We start from the raw sequence: 22,101 nt of genomic DNA on the forward strand, positions 1-22,101 counted from the left end.
GCTGGAACAGCAAGAAAGTTTATTCGGATCCCGAATTTCAGTGGCTTGATGATATAATGCTCCTATTTACAGTTTACAATCAGTTATTTGATGGGCATCAGACTTTCTAAATATCCATCCATTTTTGAAATTATTGAGTAATGCAAATACGAAAAACTAACAGAGATGCTCAGTGAGATAGCAATCACCGGAAGAAGGTCTTCTTCTTCTGAGGTACTAGTGGACAAAGACAGGAAATTAATATTGTACTCTGAAGAGCCAAAGAAACTGGTACACCTGCCCAACATCGTGTAGCGCCCCACGGAGCACTCAGAAGTACCGCAACACGACGTGGCATGGACTCGACTAATGTCTTAAGCAGTGCTGGAGGGAATTTACGCCGTGAATCCTGCAGGGCTGTCGATAAACCCGTAAGAGTATGAGGGGATGAAGGTCTCTTCTGGACAGCACGTTGCAAGACATCCCAGATATGCTCAATAATGTTCATATTTGGGGAGTTTGGTGTCCAGCGGAAGTGTTTACACTCAGAAGAGCGTACTTGGAGCCACTCTGTAGCATTTGTTGATCTGTGGAGTAACGTATTGTCCTGTTGGAATTGCCCAAGTCAGCCGGAATGCACAATGGACATGAATGGATGCAGGTGATCAGACATGATGCTTACGTACGGATCACCTGTCAGAGTCGTATTTAGACGTATCACGGGTCCCATATCACTCCAACTGCTCACGAACTACACTATTACAGAGCTTCCACCAGCTTGAACAGTCACCTGCTGACGTGCAAGGTCCATGGATTCTTGAGGTTGTCTCCATACCCGTACACGTCCATCCGCTCGATTCAATCTGAAACAAGACTCGTTTGACCAGTCAACATGTTTCCAGTCATCAACAATTCAATGTCGGTGTTGACGCGCCTAGGCGAGGCCAGAAGTTTAGTGTCGTGCAGTCATCAAGGGTACACAAGCGGGCCTTGGGCTCAGAAAGCACATATCGATAATGTTTAGTTGAATGGCTCACAAGCTGACATTTGTTGATGGCCCAGCACTGAAATCTGCAGCAATTTGCGGAAGGGTTGGACTTCTGTCATTTTGAACGATTCTCTTCAGTCGCCGTTGGTCCCGTTCTTGCAGCCTCTTTTTCCGGCCGCAGCGATGTCGGAGATTTGATGTTTTACCGGATCCCTGATATTCACGGTACACTCGTGAAATGGTCATACTGGAAAATCCCCACTTCATCGCTACCTCGGAGATGCTGTGTCCCATTGCTCGTGCGCCGACTATGTCACCACGTTCAAACTCACCTAAATCTGCCACTGTAGCAGCAGTAACCGATCTAACACTCGTTGTCTTATATAGGCGTTACCGACCGCAGCGCGTATTCTGCCTGTTTACATATCTCTGTATCTGAATACGAATGCCTATACCAGTTTCTTTGGCACTTCATTGTAGATAGACCAATATACGGTTCCAGTGTCTCAGTCGTAGATTTTACATAGTGACGGTGAAGAAGGTAAGGGTGGCTAAGCTATGTGAATATAAAAGACAGGGTTATGCCGAAATCAGTATTTATTTGCCACAAATAGTATATTCGTAGGTTTCACTCGTAGGGACATCAGCAGACGGTCTTCACGTACTTCGACTTGCTGACCTCGGGATGATTCTCGACGATTTCCCAGATCCTAGCCTCCAGTTCCTCACTGAGAGTCTCTTCGGTAGTCAGAATAAAGGAATTCTCTGTAAGAAAGATTTGTTTTTAGCAGAACATTTATTTACATCCGTAGGCTCCGAAAGTCGTAGGTAGATATTAATACTCTTTCTTGACAGTTTCAAAAATTACAAAAATTATAAACCGTTCATTGAGAAAACCACACTTCACAACAGCAGTGGTCTTGTACTCTTTGTCCACAGATTGGTTGAACTTTTAGCTCGTGGCGGCATTATTTTCGGTATGTTAACCAAAATATTACACACTATCGTGCTTGTTGTATGCACATGTGAATGCAGAGCCATGTCGCTTTTGTTACAATGTTGCATTATGTAGATGTTAACACACACCAATTTCTGCGACATATGGCGTCCCTCTTTCAATACAACGAGCTGTTGTAATAGAAGTTTGTAGTTGTCTCTACGCCTAACGAAGAGTGCACACTATATAGTTCGCCTCCTTTGTACTTTAGTACGATGCATAGTCCTTACATAGGTTAGAAATAATTTTACACTGAAAAAAGGTTATGACTGCATTTACCAAGTACGCAACAGGGTTACCTATTTTACAAATTATTCTGAAGAGCGGAATAGAATTTCTGCTCCGCCGGAACAGTGGAGTGGACGGCAAGAAGAGAAAAAAGTGCGGTGAAATAATGAAGTTTGGGGATGGACATGGGATCAATGAATTTGTATATCACCATTATAGTGCAGCAATTTGGAAATTTGCTAGAACTGCTGATAAGGATATTTTAGAGATTTAACCCCCTTATTAAGTACTAGAAACATCAAAGTTGTAAAGATTAAATACAAAGCCAAAGTCACAGTCTTAGCTGCTGTAAGCAGTGGTGAAGCAAAATTACTTTTATCAGCAGAAAGAAGGGCCTATGTCCATTAGCGATTGTTATTTCCATCATCACCATCTACTGCCGAGGATTAGCAAAAAGATCGAGAGTGGCCATCAGACTCCGTAGAAATGGGAAGAAATTTATTGAGAAATATTGTAGAAGAAGGGAACACACATAGGTGAATAGCAGAGACAGAGAAGTGAAGAGTAAAAACTCAGACATACAGTAAATTGAAAATTGTTATACTTGATTAATAATGATTTGCTCATAACATAGCGACCAAGAAGATACAGAGCAGATTCAGTTCGCCTTAGAATTCGATGGTGCACGCCAGTTCATCCCTTAAAATACCGCAGTGATGACGTGGTTTACCTCTTGTCTGAAGTTTCTGCATCATACTAGCATCCCACTTCTGAAAAATCTCCGTGACAGAATTCCCGAATCTGCGGGCTGCTTCTATCAAATCATGCTGGGAATCAATTGTCTTCAATCAGTTTTTCCGCCATTAAAAATTTGTCTGTTTTAGTCACAAGTCTTCTGATTGGTTTGATGTTTCCCGCCAATTACACTACTGGCGATTAAAACTGCTACACCTTGAAGACGATGAGCTACAGACGCGAAATTTAACCGACAGGAAGAAGATGCTGTGGTATGCAAATGATTAACTTTTCACAGCATTCACACAATGTTGGCGCCGGTGGCGAAACCTACAACCTGGAAACATCAGGAAAGTTTCCAACCGATTTCTCATACACAAACAGCAGTTGGCCGGCGTTGCCTGGTGAAACGTTGTTGTGATGCCTCGTGTAAGGAGGAGAAATGCGTATTATCACATTTCCGGCTTTGATAAAGATTGGATTGTAGCCTATCGCGATTGTGGTTTATCGTATCGCGACATTGCTGCTCGCATTGGTCGAGATCCAATGACTTAGCAGAATATGGAATTCGTGGGTTCAGGAGGATAATACGGAACGCCGTGCTGGATCCCAACGGCCTCGTAACACTAGCAGTCGAGATGACAGGCATCTTATCTGCATGGCTGTAACGGATCGTGCAGCCACGTCTCGATCCCTGAGTAAACAGATGGGGACGTTTGCAAGACAACAACCATCTACACGAACAGTTCGACGATGTTTGCAGCAGCATGGACTATCAGCTTGGAGACCATGGCTGCGGTTACCCCTGACGCTGCATCACAGACAGGAGCGCCTGCGTTGGTGTACTCAACGACGAACCAGGGTGCACGTCATTTTTTCGGATGAATCCAGGTTCTGTTTACAGCATCATGATGGTCGCATCCGTGTTTGGCGTCATTGCGGTGAACCCACAATGGAAGCACGTATTCGTCATCGCCATACTGGCGTATTACCCTGCGTGATGGTATGGGGTGCCATTGGTTAGACGTCTCGCTCACCTCTTGTTCGCACTGATAGCACTTTGAACAGTGGAAGTTACGTTTCAGTTGTGTTACGACCCGTGGCTCTACCCTTCATTTGATCCCTGCAAAACCCTACATTTCAGCAGGATAATGCACGACCGCATGTTGCAGGTCCTGTAGGCGCCTTTCTGGATACAGAAAATGTTTGACTGCTGCCCTAGTCAGCACATTCTCCAGATCTCTCACCAATTGAAAACGTATGGTCCAAATGGCTCTGAGCACTATGGGACTTAACATCTGTGGGCATCAGTCCCCTAGAACTTAGAACTACTTAAACCTAACTAACCTAAGGACATCACACACATCCATGCCCGAGGCAGGATTCGAACCTGCGACCGTAGCGGTCACGCGGTTCCAGACTGTAGCACCTAGAACCGCACGGCCACACCGGCCGGCGAGAACGTATGGTCAGTGGTGGGCGAGTAACTGTGGTATCGTGTTGAAGCTGCATGGGCAGCTGTACCTGTACACGCCATCCAAACTCTGTTTGACTCAATGCCCAGGCGTATCAAGGCCGTTATTACAACCAGAGGTGGTTGTTCTGGGTACTGATTTCTCAGGATCTATGCGGCCAAATTGTGTGATAATGTAATCACATGCAAGTTCTAGTATAGTATATTTGTCCAATGAATACTCGTTTATCATCTGCATTTCTTCTAGGCGTAGTAATTTTAATGGCCAGTAGTGTACATTAAACGACCTCAAACTTTATTTTATTGCAATAAATGTCTTATCTTATAATTTTTTCTATCTTTCTGGTACCATAAACGTAATTCACCGGTCTCCTTAACACATGCACTGTCATCCAGTCCCTTCATCTAGTTAGTGTTCTGCAACCTGTCTTGACTCGCCAGCTCATCCCAAGTCTCTATTTTTATTTTCAGCGTCGTCCTGTAATATTATTACTTAAATGATTCACTTCTCTTCTTGTCCGGATTTCCCAAAGGCTATAGAAGACTTCCGTACTACGCGGTGCTCCAGACGTACGTTCTCAAAAATTTCCTTAAATTGAGGGCTGTGATAACAGCAGCCTTACTTTAGCAAGGAATGCTTTCTCTAAGTAATGCTGTGTTCGGCAGAATGTTCATAGAACTCAAAAGGTCCTGTGATTTTTCGCCTCTTTGAACAGGACAGAAATGTCAGCAGCGAATCTCATCATTGACTTAGGTTAACCCAGAATTTCAGTCCCACTTCCTCATGTGTCTTTTCTTTCTCTCTTTGCATGTTCGATACAGAGGTTGAATAGTGGCTTAGAAAGAGTGCATCTTGTCTTACGCCCAATTAATTGGCGAACTTTCTTGGCCTTAAGGAATTATTGTTGTCTCTTCAATCTATATGTTAACCATAATTTTTTTTGCGAGGGTGTCAAGAGGAACTACTGAAAGAGTTGAAAACAAATACGTCGCCAGGTCCGGATGGTATCTCATTTAGGTTTTACAAAGAGAATTACACGACACTGGTGCCTTACGTAGCTTGTATTTATCGCGAATCTCTCGCCCAGCGTGAAGTCCCAAGCGACTGGAAAAAAGCGCTGGTCACTACTGTTTATAAGAAGGGTGAATGAACGGAACCACAAAGTCACAGACCAATATCCTTATCATCGGTTTACTGCAGAATTCTTGAACATATTCTCGGTTCGAATATAATAAATTTCCTAGAGCCGATTTTAGGAGGCATCGCTAGTGTCAAACACAGCTAGCTCTTTTCTCACGTCATATACTTTGAATTCCGGATGAAGGGGAACAGGAGATTCCATTTTTCTAGATTTCTGAAAAGTATTTGGCGCGGTGCCGCACTGAGGACTGTTAACGAAGATACAGCCATACGAAATAGGTTCCCAGATATGCGAGTCGCTAGAAGACTTGTTAAATTACGTGTCGAGAACGAGAGTGTTCATCAGAGACAAGGGTACCGTCAGGCGTGCCCCAGGGAAGAGTGATAGGGCCGCTATTATTTTCTGTATACATAAATGACCTGGTGAACAAGGTGGGCAGAAATCTGCGGTTGTTTGCTACTGGTGCTGTGGTGTGCGTGAAGGTGTCGAAGTTTAAATAAGTGGGAGTAAGGTTGTAAAGCGATATGGAATGGAACGAGGATGTGAGGATTTTCGTAGTGAAAGTGAACGATCAACTTCGGTTTATTGGGAGAATTTTAGAAATGTGCGGTTCATCTGTGAAGAAGCCCGCATATATGACTCTGGTTCGACCTGTTCTTGAGTACTGCTCGAGTGTTTGGAATGGGCAATAGGTTGGGTTAAACGATGACATCATCTCAGTTCGGAGGAAGGCTGCTAGATCTGTTATCGGTAGGTTCGAACAACAAGCAAGTATTACGGAGATGCTTCGTGAGTTCAAATGGGAATCCGTAGAGGGTATGCGACGTTCTTTTCGAGGAACACTTTTGCAGAAATTTAGCGAACCGCCATCTGAAGCTGACTGCAGAATGGTTGTACTGTTGCCACGAAGGCAAAAGTTCTAGAAATTAAGCCTCTTACGGAGTCATATGGAGAGTCGGTTTTCCCTCGGTCTTCTTTGGAGTGGAACAGGAAAGAGTATGGCTAGTAGTGTTACAGGGTATCCTACGCCACGCAACTGCGGAGTAAGGGTGTAGATTTAGATGCAAATGTAGATATTGCAGCAATAAACATTGTAGAAAGGTATTCTAGATGCTATGAAAGTAGTTCTATGAAAATAGTTGCTAACAGGTGTGAATATTACTAGATTATCAATTTAATAAGTCATGGTTGCAAAATATTGACACAAATTATGTACATAATTGTAAGCATTTGTGGTCTTCACACATGTGAAGACGACATGACTGGAAACTCGAAACTGATTGCCCAATAAAACAATATAAAAGTAACGGCTGTCGGTATAGTGTTGTTAGACCAGACGCTGTCCCACGCCCCTGAATGCAAGATGGAGTTACATTTATTTTCACTAGTGATTCATTTTAGGGGTGTGGACTCTGTTCGGTGTCCATGTTGTGAAATCGGGAGCGCTTGTCGGAGATGAAACGATTGTAGCTGGCACGTCCGCAGAGCACTACTGTATCAAGTGCCCGTGTTCGCTAAGGAGTCGAGGTCAGAAGTTGCGGTGGTCACGTGGCAGTTAATATGTCAATCACCCATTCTGCACCTCGTGGAAGGCACTTGTGGCTCAGGGAACGGTACAGAGGCAGAGAGCACTAACATCCCCCCCCCCCCCCTCCCTCACTTGCCATTATCACGGTGCTACGTGTGAGACTTCAGCCGGCAACTCAAACTTACCGATTCCCGACACACAGAGGTGTTCAATGAAGATCTCGTCGTCAGTGTAGACGACGTTATGCGGGCCGCTCAACGGGAGGTTCCCTGCAACATAAAACAAGTGGAGAGTACAGGTTGACTGGAATTACCTCTCATGAGGAGACATCACCAATATGGCCTCATAGTTAAAGCAGAAGACAGCACACGTACAAGGTATCAACCCCAGTAATCGATCCCATGCGAAAATTGGGCAGTTACTACATTCTGAAAATACAGCTGTTGAACTTTCCGCACGCATTGGTTGTTCGTCACTCGCTCCTCCTCAATATATCCGCCAAATGCCCTAGCTCAAGAACTGCACAGTGGAGTGTATAAGAGGTTTGTGAATTACAGTTTTGATATTGGCAATACGCTTTGCTGACGGTGTCAAAGTGCGCGGTTTCTAACCTGTAGGTTGTGTAGGAATTCCTTTGCTCTGAACATTTCTATGTAGCGATTTACAAATACGGAGTAAATGAGTGAAACGAATTAGCCATTAAAGGAGCAGCGTCGCGCTATTTAAATTTCAGCATTGATGTAGTGCTTATGCTTCATTTGTTTTTAAAGCTGACGCTGTTAAAAGCGAATTTTTCATTTATATTTACAGGAGATGCGCTACTCTCCAACATGGTTGGCATGATTGAATTGCAGATCGGAGGCCATTAACTTCATTACATAATAATTTCTTAGTTGCTTAGGGGTATTCGTTCCGATTCTGAGGCGTAGCTACAGAATATCGATAGACAAATATGCTTGAGGCTGACGTATTACGTTATCATATTGATCGCTGTTCTTCGCTTAGAATAGCATGTTCTCGAACAAGATTTCAAAATAAGTTGGTCAGGTCTTATTCCACGAATAAGAAGGCTCTGGTTGTCTCTCCATTGCATGTATGGTGTTTCGTGTTCAGGCGTAAGGCGGCTGCAGTGGGCTGGAGCGAGCGACAAAAAACTGGTGCGCGCCAAAGTTAAAACAACAGTACTTTCAAAATGTCGCAACTGCGTACTATTATACTTCTGGCCCAAATTTTCAGGCGGGATCGGCTGTACTATTATACTTTTGGCCGAAATTTTCACGCGGGATCGGCTGCTTGGGCTGATATGTTACGAGTATGCTTTTTGCTCCGTAAAATATGAGGTCAAGTTGGTGGTGTTTCATTGTTAGTACAAGAAAAAACACTTTGTTTTAATTTTTAAACGGCAAGGATATTTCATCTACACCGTGTTTGATAAATGGATGTCTGAACAAGCAAACATGGTGAAACTGCATGCCAAATATTCATTCCTCGATCAGTGCCTGATTGCTAACCCATCATCAGAAAACCTATAATGGTGTTAATCACACCCATGTATGCAATGTGTACTCTGATCATAACTTTCAACACTACTTTGATAATGAAGCAGTCTGTCTTCCATATTGAGGCCACGAGTGGCCTACCAGGACCATCCGACCGCCGTGTCATCCTCGGTGGAGGATGCGGATAGGAGGGGCGTAGGGTCAGCACACCGCTCTCCCGGTCGTTATGATGGTATTCTTGACCGAAGCCGCTACTGTTCGGTCGAGTAGCTCCTCAATTGGCATCACGAGGCTGAGGGTACCCCGGAAAATGGCAACAGCGCATGGCGGCCTGGATGGTCACCTATTCAAGTGCCGACCACACCCGACAGCGCTTTACTTCGATAATCTCACGGGAACCGGTGTAGCCACTGCGGCAAGGCCGTTACACGCTTTGATAATAATCAATGTATTTAGTTACTATGTAAATAAATGGTATCTAGTTGGCAATACGAGGTGGAGCCGAAATCTCTTGCCACTTTCCCATAGTAGATCAATTATATACAATCAAACGCTCCAATGCTACGCCGTTTGCGATTGCACAGTGCAAGCGATCAGCTAGTAAACACGAGCGTCTGCTGTTCCTTCTGACGGAAGTTCTGTTAACCACTACTAAGCATTATAGGTATATATTTAAGTCTGCATGATTTCGCCGGTGTTGTCATTGATGAAACACCTTCACTATCTTTAGATCGCCTTACGTTCTTCTTCAAATTTCTTCAGTGCTCGAAGTTTCAATCCTTATATTACATTCTTCGAGTTACAGTTACTGCCGGATGGCTGGACACTAACGAAAGACATACTTATAAATGAGTATTATTCCCGTACTTTTACAGAGAAATATAGTTGCTGGGTAAAATCTTTACGTTGTCAATAGGTTGCCGTCATTGGGCAAATGCTGAATGCAGACTGTGAAAGAGGGAGAAATACAAAATATTGCTGTTACATTGCAGCATTGAAGGAGTTCGAAGAAGCAAATGACGCTGCCTGGAACGCAGACGACTTCACGATTAGTGTATGTACTGCTTTTGTGGATGTTATTACTTCCTTAACCCCGGTCGAGGAATAAGCGTGCACAGATGAAAGGTGTTTGCTTGTCAGAAACGGTATTTGTGACATGTATGAAATTTTAGGAGTGCCATAGACCCGATATGTTCACATAAATTAATTCCTACTTACAAATGCCGTCCACTTCGGTATCCATGCGGTTGCCGGTGAATTTGCCGACTGCATTCACAGGAAGACTGGAAAATAAAATTTTGTACCGTTAATTACAAATAAAACTGAGATTTCGAACTTCATGGTTCAATGTACAAAAATTAATGCATGTGGTCATTTTAATTTCATATTATACATGTATCGATAGTCCACTATAACAGATCTTTAAAAAGTGTGATCTTTCAGGTTTTCTCGGTGTTACTGCTTCATGATGGACTTTCTAGTATTTAACCGAGATGCATGCATTTTGTGCACACTATTTCAAAAGCCAATCCAGTCATTTTCTTCAGGTGCTGCGAGGTGATCTCTCATACGCAATAGTTACCTGGGTCGGTAGTGGAATATTGTGCAGGAAATAGAATCGACGCCCGAAAGTACACTATGATAGATCCTTCAAAGAATGTTATATTTGACAGGTGACGTATAAGTAAACCAGAGAAAATCATTACTAGTGCGAATATCTCTCAATTTTTGAGAGAAGGAAGGGCTAATCGGATAGGTCTTTTGATGACCGGATTCGAGTGCCAATACACTACTCTGCTTTATGCGGTCCAACCACATTACCGAGACCACCAATTAAGTTGAATATCAGTGTGGAATAAATACTCACAGACAGTAGTTGGTAGCACTAGCTGTGGAGAGTATACAGGGTGTATCATAATCAATGGCGTAAACGCATACAGTTGAAAGTACACGATACTAAAAGCAAAAAAGTGTCGGTGAATTTAGGGTCGAAAATGCATTTCTTGAGAGCTATTAGCAATTTTTCGATACTTTGAAACAAATCTCTTGTACTGCAAGCTCTTTGCTTTCCACATTTTGGGAAGTAGTACTAAGGACCAAAAGTAGAAAAAATGTCCAGTAAACATTTGCTCTGTAAAGCGTACCTTAAAAGTTATGAGCAGTTGTTCATTAGAAGAGTTGTGTTTCCAAGTAGCGAAGATGAGCACGTGCTCATAGCTCTTAAGGTATGCATTTTAGAGCAGACTTTTTTTCTTGTTTTGGTCGACATTACCATTTCCCAAAATATGGAAAGCGAAGAATGGTTCAAATGGCCCTGAGTACTATGCGACTTAACACCTGAGGTTATCAGTCGCCTAGAACTTGGAACTAATTAAACCTAACTAACCTAAGGACATCACACACATCCATGCCCGAGGCAGGATTCGAACCTGCGACCGTAGCGGTCGCTCGGCTCCACACTGTAGCGCCCAGAACCACACGGCCACTCCGGCCGGCCGGAAAGCGAAGAGCTTGCACTAGAGGAGATTTGTTTCACAGTATCGTAGATGAAAAATTGCTCGTAGCTCTTAATGTATGCATTTTCGACCCTATGTTTACAGAGACTTTTTTGCTTCTAGTATCGTGTACTTTCAACTGTATGCGTTTACGTCATTAATTATGATACACCCTGTCTAAAGCGTGTCGGACAGACGCGAAGAACAGTGCAATCGTTGTCGTAATGCGGAAGCATTTACCTGACGTCTAAAAGAACACGATCATTGGCAAGGGCGGAAGCATTTTCCATACGGTTAGGTTTGTAAACAGTTCGCTTGCACCGTGGACAAAGTACACTGTACATGGCAAAATAGCGCTACCCAAAACAAGCGACGAGGCGACTGTGGTGCAGCATGAGCCATAGATGGCAGCCATGAAATGTATTCGCAGTTGCGAATATTGACAACCATCAGCTGTGTAATGGAATGAGTAGAATGAAAATTTGTGCCGGACCGGAATTTGAGACCGAATTACCCGCTTATGGCGAGCGGTGGCCTTAGCATTAGGCTATCTGAGCGTGCTACACGGCAAGACACAAACCTACATATGTCTCAGACCATGTGACTACAACCTGTACTCCTACATTCATTATGTGTATTACTGTACAGGAGAGACGATTAAACTAAAAGTCGCTTGCCTGGCGTCGACGAATAAACACGATACTGCAGTGCCTATGTTGTTCAGAATTACGATGCGATATTGTTTCGGACATAAATGCATGTCCGAAGGAACATTGCACCGTAATTCTGAACAACACATGCACTGCAATATCGTATTGATGATAGGCGTGAACGGTAGCTGCAGAGATGTGTACGGTGAATAGATATGACCGCCCAGATGAACCAAGGCGCTACCAGCAATGTCTCCGTAACGACCGTCCAGTAAACGTTGCTGCATATGGTTCATCCACCCACGATGACTGCTGTTCATCGGCGACGAAGGCCGGAATCTGCACGCCAGTACTGCAACTCGACGTCCGCTGTGTGGCGAGAGGTGGCCTTTTCAGATGAATCACGTTTTATGCTCCATCGCGCAGATGGCCGTTGGCGTTTATCTACATCTACATCTACATCCATAATACGCAAGCCACCTGACGGTACGTGGCAGAGGGTACTTTGAGTGCCTCTATCAGTTCTCCTTTCTATTCCAGTCTCGTGTTGTTCGTGGAAAGAAAGATTGTCGGTGTGCCTCTGTGTGGACTCTAATTTCGCTGATTTTATCCTAATGGTCTCATCGCGAGATATACGTAAGAGAGAGCAATATACTGCTTGACTCCTTGGTGAAGGTATGTTCTAGAAACTTCAACAAAAGCCCGTACCGAGCTACTGAGCGTCTCTCCTGCAAAGTCTTCCACTGGAGTTTATCTATCATCATCGTAACGCTTTCGCGATTACTAAAAGATCCGGTAACGAAGCGCGCTGCTCTACGTTGGATCTTCTCTATCTCTTCTGTCAACCCTATCTGGTAAGGATCTCACACTGGTGAGCAATATTCAAGCAGTGGGCCAACAAGTGTACTGTGACCTACTTCCTATGTTTTCGGACTGAATTTCTTAGGATTCTTCCAATGAATCTCAGTCTGGCATCTGCTCTACCGACGATCAACTTTGTATGATCATTCCATTTTAAATCACTCCTAATGCCTACTCCCAGATAATTTATGGACTTAACTGCTTCCAGTTGCTGACCTGCTGTATTTTGGCTAAATGATATAGGATCTTTCTTTCTATGTATTCGCAGCACATTACACTTGTCTACATTGAGATTCAATTGCCATTCCCTGCTCCATGCGTCAATTCGTTGCAGATTCTCCTGCATTTCAGTACAATTTTCCATTGTTACAACCTCTCGATATACCACAGCAACATGCGCAAAAAGCCTCAGTGATCTTTCTATGTTATCCACAAGGTCATTTATGTGTATTGTAAATAGCAACGATCCTACGACACTCCCCTGCGGCACACCTGAATTCACTCTTACTTCGGAAGACTTCTCTCCATTGAGAATGACATGCTGCGTTCTGTTACCTAGGAACTCTTTAATCCAATCACACAATTGGTCTGATAGTCCATATGCTCTTACTTTGTTCATTAAACGACTGTGGGGAACTGTATCGAACGCCTTGTGGAAGTCAAGAAACACGGCATCTACCTGGGAACCCGCGTCTATGGCCCTCTGAGTCTCGTGGACGAATAGCACGAGCTGGGTTTCACACGATCGTCTTTTTCGAAACCCATGCTGATTCCTACAGAGTAGGAATCTGTACATATTTATGACGTGAAACCTCTGACAGCAAATGCCCTGCATCCAGGAGGGAGCTTTATGGTATGGGGAACGTTTTCGCGGCATTCCCTGGGCGACCTCGTTACTCTGGAAGACACAGTGGATCAACGCAAATATGTGCATCTGTCCCTGGGGACGACGTCCACCTCTGCATGCAGTTTGTTTTTTCTCGGCACGACGGCACCTACTAGCAGGGCAATGCAACGTATCACACAGCTCGCAGTGTACCTGCGTGGTTCCGGGAGTATGATAATGAGGTTACCGTACTACCTTGGCCACCGAACACCCAGTATTTACACCCAATCGAGAATCGTCGATCCAGCTGTGAGCGCCATGAGTCCTAAACCGAGAAACATAGCGCGGCTGGCCACCGCACTGGAGTCGGTATGACTCCAGATCCCTGTCGGCACCTTCCAGAACCTCATCGACTCTCTTCCTCCACCTCTCGCGCTGCAAAAGGTGGTTATTCAGGCTTTTGACAGGTGGGCACATTGATTTGACTGTACAGTGTATTATTTCAAATGGAATACCATGTTGTTGTTCATTATGGATTCTCCTGTTGATCTGTAAATCAAGGAAATTGCAGCCAGTTACTGAAAATGAAGATATTTTGGTAGTGTAGAGCAAATTAAATTCTTGGGACTCGAGAAGACAATAGCATCCCCGTCAGAAGGCGTTCATTGTACTCATGGCAAGAGATTTTAAAGTCCTTTGCCACTGGTTCTCAGAGAGAGACTCTAAATGGCTCAGCCGCTATCTTGTTCACTGTTTGGCAGGACTTACTACGTACCCCGTATATTTACATGAAATTAAAAGTGCAGAGCAACCGATCTGCGATTGTGAAACGATAGGTACAGCTAGCCGAACGCTACTGGAACGTACAATTAGCGAATTCTTCACGGGAGGAAGGAGACAGCAGCAATGGAGCACCACAGTGTGTAACGCAATAGCTGCAACTATCCCGGAGACAGACAAAATAGAGGCTGCCGATCAGCTAGGGCGTGCCTAGGACAGAGTGGTACTGCGCACAATAGAGAAACATAACTGAAAGGCTCGGTACCACGATAAGAATGAATAAACAGAATGCAGCGGACTTAGTCAAGGAAACCGGTAGTTTGTATTAAAATCCAATGCCGAGTTAGAAAGGAAGACTGCATTTCGAGTACCTGACCTACTGCACAGATAGCAAAACGGAAAATACCCCGGCACAGTATCCATTTGATTTCGGATCCACAAAGTTGCTGTCACTAGTGTGAAACAGAATATGGAAGGAGAGCACCCTCATCACTAATATCAGATTACTTATAAATTGTTACTAATTATATTTTCTTTCACATAAATCAGTAATAGAAAAACATCATTTATGTAAATGTTATTACTTTTGTAATCCTTATCTCCATCTCCTCACAGTTATTTTTATGATTAGTAGATTTTTACTACTACCCGGGGTTTTTAGTTTTCTGTAATATTACACGATGGGAGTTCTTAGCCTTTGGCGCGAATTGTGCCCTCCGCCACACACCGCTTGGTGGCTAGCGGAGTATATATGTAGATGTAGAAGGTATTCACTTGGTGCTTTTCGATTCCCAGAAACGAGGGGGATGTAAGAGTAAAGAGCAATACAGAAGATAGACACATAGGCAGAATGAACAGAGCGATGTGCAGGAAGTGATTAATAAGAATATTTGTCGGTAGTACAACTGTCTGCGTATGTACGTGAAGTTAAACGGTAGCTACACTGAACAGAACAGTTTCAAAACTTAATGAGTTCTTTCACTTAGAAATAGAAAATTCTGCCGTTAGGTGACTCGTGAGGAATACCAGAACGGCAAGACTTACAGTGGCACCCTGCTGAAGGTCCCATTAATGTTCATTTCGTCGCTGCTCTCACGCGGCGACTGCGTCACCACGAGACAGCCGAGCAGCGATGCACCGGGGATGTTGTACTGGTACTGCGTGTACCACGTCTTCTCTGCCTACCATGGAAAGGAAAAGAGAACTCCTTAGTCTTCGCAAGAAAGCGGATATGATTTAAAGTGTATTGCGACATCAGTGACACAGTAACACGAATCAGTATGAGACGATTAACTTATTAAAATGTGTGATATAATTTGCAGTTTCCAGGTCTTCAACTTCTAGTTACCGTATGATGTGTGTTTTATACTAAATGACAATTACATAAACAATATACGTTATGGTTCTGCCTGTCTACAAATGCCAGTTACAGCGCAACAAATCAACTATTTCTGAAAGTAATAACCTGTATCGCACAACAGTACCACCACGAATAACAAGGTTCCGTTTTTTTTATGTCAGCCCTCAGAGCCGAGTTGCATTTTTATATTCCACAGACAATGGCGCTTAGATCAGTCTTAACGGATAACGTGGCCGCTAGCATAATCCCACAAACAGAGGATGACACGCGTAAAGATGAAATACTAAACACCTTTTTCCAAAGCTGTTTCACAGAGGAAGGCCGCACTTCGGTTCCTTCTCTAAATCCTCGCTCGAACGAAAAAATGGCTGACATCGAAATAAGTCTCAAGGAATAGAAAAGCAACTGAAATCACTCAACAGAGGAAAGTCCACTGGACTTGACGGGATACCAATTCGAGTACGCGAAAGAACTTGCCCCCTTCTAACAGCCGTATACCGCAAGTCTCTAGAGGAACGGAAGGTTGCAAATGATTGGAAAAGAGCACAGGTAGTTCCAGTTTTCGAGAAGGGTCGTTGAGAAGATGCGCAAAACTATGAGCCTATATCTCTGTCATCGATCTGTTGTAGAATTTTAGAACATGTTTTTTGCTCGCGTATCATGTCATTTCTGGAAACCCAGAATCTACTCTGTAGGAATCAACATGGATTCCGGAAACAGCGATCGTGTGAGACCCAACTCGCTTTATTTGTTCTTGAGACCCAGAAAATATTAGATACAGGTTCCCAGGTAGATGCCATTTTCCTTGACTTGCGGAAGGCGTTCGATACAGTTCCGCACTGTCGCCTGATAAACAAAGTAAGAGCCTACGGAATATCAGACCAGCTGTGTGGCTGGACTGAATAAAAAAGGAGGTAATGACAGTGGCACGTAAAGTGCCCTCCGCCATACACCGTTGGGTGGCTTGCAGAGTATAAATGTAGATGTAGAACTTACTCCAGGATGCAGTTTTGCACAATGTATGCGTTCAGCTTGTAATTTCTGAGGCTTATAGAATTTCAAACAGTAGTCATTAGCTCTAGTAGCGTCTCAGACTGAGGCGGAAGCTCTTGCTTTGCTTTAATAGTCTGTTTCTTTTGTTGCTGATGCCAGCCACTTTTTATAGAATAGAAGACATGATAAAAGCAGTACACGGAAACGACAGTATCCATCTTCCACCGTTACAACTTCTGCACAACTTACCGTGGTGATGTTGAGGCTCTCAGTCGAGGCATCAGGCAGGTTGCAGAAGAGGTTGTTGAAGAACAACCCTTCGGCCAGCAGAGGCAGCAGAAGCAGCACACCCAGGAACATCTGTCGGCCAAATTAGAGCCTTTGGTTACACAAATGTATTACAAGTGCAGTCGTTTGACAAGTGCGATACGACTTTAGCAGCACATCTTCATTTGCTCGCAAGTTCATTAAAGCTATTAGTTTTAAGTGCGTCTTTAAATTCCATAGGAAGCTCCATTCCATTTATATTTTCGGGCTCTTATCTGTACATCTGTAAAGTGTCCCGCCAAAGCTGTTCCACTGTTCTGCGTTTACCAGTATCTACTGAAACGACTTTCGCATTTAATTAGATTTCAAGTTCTCTTGCAGAGGCTTTTTCTGTGATATCGAGTTGCTGTGGTTTCCTTCGACATGTAAGTTCTACCCGTACCTTCCTTTATAAGCGAGATGCGGCTAAGATATTCATCTGCGACATTCTCCCGTCCCGGAATACTAGGTCAGGAGGTATGCAGGAATGATTTCAGGAACGTCTGATTTAAAAAATGTCTGGAAAAGAGCGGGTTGATTTGTAGCTATGGGGGTGTTCCGTGAGACGTACCTGGATAATTCAGTAACAGGATCACGAGCGGCAGGTAAGGTTTCGATTCATTGTCCGGCAGACAGCTTTAATCTGCCGGCAGATATCAATTCCATCTGGAAGTAACACGTTACAAAGAATTAGTTGTGATTAACTGTCCCAGTCTAGTTCAAAGCTGCGCATAATTTTCGGAATGTTATCGGGCAACACGAACACGTTCGAAGATACGTAGAGGCAGACCAACAAAGGAACAAATGAAGCCTCACCGCTACAGACAGTATGGAATATCTACTGAAATTGCCAGTGATAGTACTATCCGATGCGTTATAGGGGAACTCTGTGGTCGATGTAGAAGGAAACGGCACAGATGTCATGACGCTGGGGCGAGAAGGGTTCAAATACTGATTTTGCCATCCTGCTTTTGATTCATCACGTTATCCTGAATACCTTCATCGGAATGCAAGGATGTTTCCACGAAAGGGCGAAGGTCCATGTCCTGCCATGACCTAACCAAAAATGAGGTACGCTCCGTTTTAGCTTCCAGTGACTTCAAACTGTCTGGCAGATTGAAAATGTGTGCCGGACCGGAACTCGAATTCGGGACCTTCGCCTTTCGCGGGGAGGTGCTCTACCGACTGAGCTACCCATGCAGGACTCACGCCCCGTCCTCAGAGCTTTAATTCTAACAGTAGCTCGTCTCCTACCGTCCAAATTTCACAGAATCTCTCCTGCGAAACACGCAGCACTAGCACTTCGAGAAGCAAGGAAGCCGCGCGGGGTAGCCGTGCGGTCAGAGGCGTCTTGTCACGGTCCGGGCAGCTCCCCCCGTCGGAAGTTCGAGTCCTCCCTCAGGCATGGGTGTGTCGTCCTTAGCGTAAGTTAGTTTAAGTTAGATTAAGTAGTGCGTAAGCTTAGGGACCGATGACCTGAGCGGTTTGGTGCTGTAAGACCTTACGACAAATTTCCAATTTCTGAAGCAAGGAATATTGCGGAGACACGGCTTTGCCTCAGCCTGAGGGATGTTTCCAGAATGAATTTTAAGTCCACAAGTTTCGCAGGAGAGCTTCTGTGACGTTCGGAAGGTAGGAGGGGAGGTACTGGCAAAACTGTGACGACGGGGCGTGAGTCGTGCTTGGGTAGCTCAGTCGCATCTGCTGGCACAGCAGCTCAGCGTGTTCGGTCAGAGGTTTACCTGCCCTCTGCACTAAAAAAAACTGAGTGGATGGATCAAAGATGAACTTGAACGGGTGTCATGGGAGGTCTGCCCTGCACAAATGTAATGATCAAACGAGATTAAAAAATAAAAAAAGTCGGGAGAGCACTTGCCTGCGAAAGGCAAAGGTCCCGAGTTCGAGTCCCGGTCTGGCATACAGTTTTAATCTGCGAAGAAGTTTTATATCCGCGCACAGTCCACTGCATAGTGAAAATTTCATTCTTCCAATGACTTATTTGTAGTGGAACCTTAAATCTCAGGTTTTCTTTAGCTTCATTAGTGACTGACAGTGTGAACCCAGTATCCAGGGACACTCACAGTTCTGTTCGTATCAAGAGAGATAAACAACGTTCTGACGAAGGGGGGACGAGACATGGAGGACATTATTCTGAACATCAGCATCAAACAAACCGAAGGGCTTTTAAGCTCGTCTCTCCGTTTCAAGTTTGAACGACGATCAGTTACAGACTGTGTTCATGCTCGTACGTTTTTGTAGAAATGGAAGCTTTGAGCTATATCTCCATGTTAATGTCGCATATAAGCAAGGTGGCAACGATTTAATAAGAATGAGCACAGGTCATGCAATACATATGAACGACAGTAAAAACAAATAAGAAACAATTTTTAAAAGATTATGCAACTGTAATTGAAGCGCGAAAGTAACTTACTGATCGAAACGAAAAATTTTCTCCCTGTACCATGATAGAGTAGAGTTCGTGTCAAAAATTGGTAAGTGGGTAACAAAGATTATAGGCAGCCTATCACAAAGAAAGTGTATCTCATTACTGACCCGGAAGCCTCATACGTGTAGGTTCGGCCTTCTAACCGGAGAGTTGTTTGTTGTTCTTAAACGCGCAACTGCGCCTTTCCTAAAGTGTGTGAAAAAATGGCTCTGAGCACTATGGGACTTGACAGCTATGGTCATCAGCCCCCTAGAACTGTGAACTACTTAAACCTAACTAACCTAAGGACATCACACAACACCCAGTCATCACGAGGCAGAGAAAATCCCTGACCCCGCCGGGAATCGAACCCGGGAACCCGGGCGCGGGAAGCGAGAACGCTACCGCACCACTACAAAGTGTGTGAAAGCTATGTTGTTAGTGTAGCTATTGAGATTAGGTGACTGTAATTAATGTATGTACAGTGTTGTTTCACGTTTGCTTCAAACGATAAAGAGAGGAGGGAGAGGGTGAACTCAAGTGCCACACCACACCCTACTCCGCTCGAATAGCAGCAAAGGGGACACCGGGGTTGACGTTTTCATCGCTACGTATATCTGCAGCCTCCAGAGGAAGAAAACCGAACGTCGGAAACCGATGTTCTCTGATGAGTTTATATGTTAAACCCTCAATAGCTTTTACCAGCTCAGTCAAATATCAATTTTCGATAGCTGTTCCGCAGGGCCAGCCTCTGGAAATTAGTTGTTTCGATTACCAAATTACTTAGTGACAATGATGCCTATATATATCCAGTTAAATGTAAAATGTGAATAATTTCCTACTCAGAGCAGTGTTTCATATTGGCCTTCGGCCATCGATGGAAAAAAATGGTTCAAATGGCTCTAAGCACTATGGGACTTAACATCTGAGGTCATCAGTACCCTATACTTAGAACGACTTAAATATAACTAACCTAAGGACATCACACACATCCATGCCCGAGGCAGGATTTGTACCTGCAACCGTAGCAGCAGCGCGGTTCCGGACTCAAGCGCCTAGAACAGCTCGGTCACAGCGGCCGGCTTTCGATGGAGAAAACGTTACTGAGTGTAGATCAGCTTACATTGTTAAAAGCAACGAGGAACTAGAACACCCAAGCAAACATCAAAAATTTGTAAGCGTTGACGTGGGAGGAAATATTGATTTTGAGAGGAAATACTGAATCAAGAAACGCATTTCTGTAATCCATATTTGAGTGTTTTCATGGACTACCAGAAGCAATACTAGGAAACATGTATGAAAACGGCGTTGGGGAACACCATCTGAATGTGTACATCAGCAGCTCCAAGAGACCTGAAGCAGTGGTACGCTAAGACTGGTGATCAGGAGCTTTACGTCATCACGTCCTTCCCCTTGCTGGCCGAATGATGGTGGGAAAATTTCCTGCAGAGCTAGAAATTAGAACACGAACCTCCGGCATGCATTAATGACCACTGCTACTAGGTGGGTAACATAAGAAAATCATAAATTACCTATGCACTCTGCCGGGAAGTAGGCTAAGTATTAGAGGCAGACAGCGGCAGAATATTACTTACTTTTAGAGATTCGGTGTTGGTCTGTGCTTGACAGGGAGCGAGGGGTCTCTTTTATACAAAATTATTCAAGGCCGGAGTGGTGCCCGACATGTGTGGCGCACGTGGATAAACTGTAGGAACAAGGTGTTCTGCAGACGCCGTTGCACTGTGCACAGACGCTTCCGTTGTTTGCTTGGGGCACAGTCAGGCGTCTGTGCACACTTACTGTATGTCTGGCAACTATTTGAAAGAGCACTGCCTTCTGGAAAATTTCTACACCTAAGAGGACATTAATCCACCCAAGGTTTTTCAACGATATTGGCACAGTCAGTAGCGTCGTCCAGATGTTTTTTATCCGAGTATTTTGGATTTTTACGCAGGTCTTTCCGATTTTTTTGTATGAATTAAAGACGATGAAATTATAGATCACGCAGCAAGAACATGGGTGCGGATAGCTATGACAATAATGGATAGACATATCCAGAGGAAGCATTTATACAGCAAAACGTAAACATATACGAAAGCACCGCTCAAGGATTAGCCCTTGGACCTGTACCGTCTGACAGACCACTGGCTACAAGGCAGTACGAGGAACGATCTATGATCGTGGGACATGTGACCAGCATGCTGCCGATTTTGCCAGCCATTATTGCCAGTATATGAATCCTTTGAAGCAGTTCCTCATTTTGGCTCACGAGACTGAGCAGACTTTATTCCAGACATCCCTCGTTCATAAAAAATCGGATTAGTTACTAGGAATCGAATCCGTGTCTTTCGGCACCGGAGACAACGTCGCTAACCATTTCTCATTTTTTTTCTAAATTTTTCTTCTTAGAGTTAACTAAATACTTCTCTCTCATAAAATCAAAATTTCTTTTTCTTAAGAGCGTATTAGTATTTCGTTTCTAAGCCACTTTATTTTATATTCTGTCATTTCCAAACTTTTTGTAATGCTTGGCCGATTGTTCTGTAGCATTCTAGATGTGCTATTAATGAAGACTGCTGTGCATTTTGACGGATGTCTTTGATCCTCAGTCGCCTGTGAGTCACCCTAAGGTTGATGCCTTATAGGTGAATTTGAATAATGTGTGTGAGTTCCTAAGGTACCAAACTGCTGAGGTCATCAATCCCTAGACTTACGCGATACTTAAATTAACTTAAAATAACTTATGCTAAGAACAACACACACACCCATGCCAGAGGGAGGACTCGAACCTCCGGCGAGAGGGTCCGCGCAATCCGTGACATGACGCCTCAAACC

General features: G+C 44.1%; 1 protein-coding gene across 1 annotated transcript; it reads right to left on the reverse strand.

Moving 5' to 3' along the window:
• Positions 1-1,546: 1,546 nt before the first annotated feature.
• On the reverse strand, positions 1,547-20,907 carry LOC124622028. The gene is made up of 6 exons (XM_047147584.1): positions 20,862-20,907; positions 16,785-16,895; positions 15,227-15,363; positions 9,789-9,853; positions 7,257-7,340; positions 1,547-1,732 (listed from the first exon to the last, which is right to left on the reverse strand). Exons 2-6 carry the CDS (start codon positions 16,893-16,895, stop codon positions 1,611-1,613), a joined length of 519 nt encoding a protein of 172 aa, XP_047003540.1. The 5' UTR covers positions 20,862-20,907; the 3' UTR covers positions 1,547-1,610.
• Positions 20,908-22,101: the final 1,194 nt, after the last annotated feature.

Source organism: Schistocerca americana, chromosome 7 (genome assembly GCF_021461395.2).
Source record: "Schistocerca americana isolate TAMUIC-IGC-003095 chromosome 7, iqSchAmer2.1, whole genome shotgun sequence".
Classification (NCBI taxonomy): Eukaryota; Metazoa; Arthropoda; class Insecta; order Orthoptera; family Acrididae; genus Schistocerca; species Schistocerca americana.

Bases quoted from the DNA above. Each gene is read 5' to 3' on its own strand.
- LOC124622028 (XM_047147584.1), bottom strand. From the start codon at position 16,895: ATGTTCCTGGGTGTGCTGCTTCTGCTGCCTCTGCTGGCCGAAGGGTTG. The intron at 15,364-16,784 runs GTAAGTTGTGCA...TTTCCATGGTAG, and splicing joins AGAGCCTCAACATCACCACG to GCAGAGAAGACGTGGTACAC. The intron at 1,733-7,256 runs GTAAGTTTGAGT...TCTTTCTTACAG, and splicing joins CCTCTGTGTGTCGGGAATCG to AGAATTCCTTTATTCTGACT.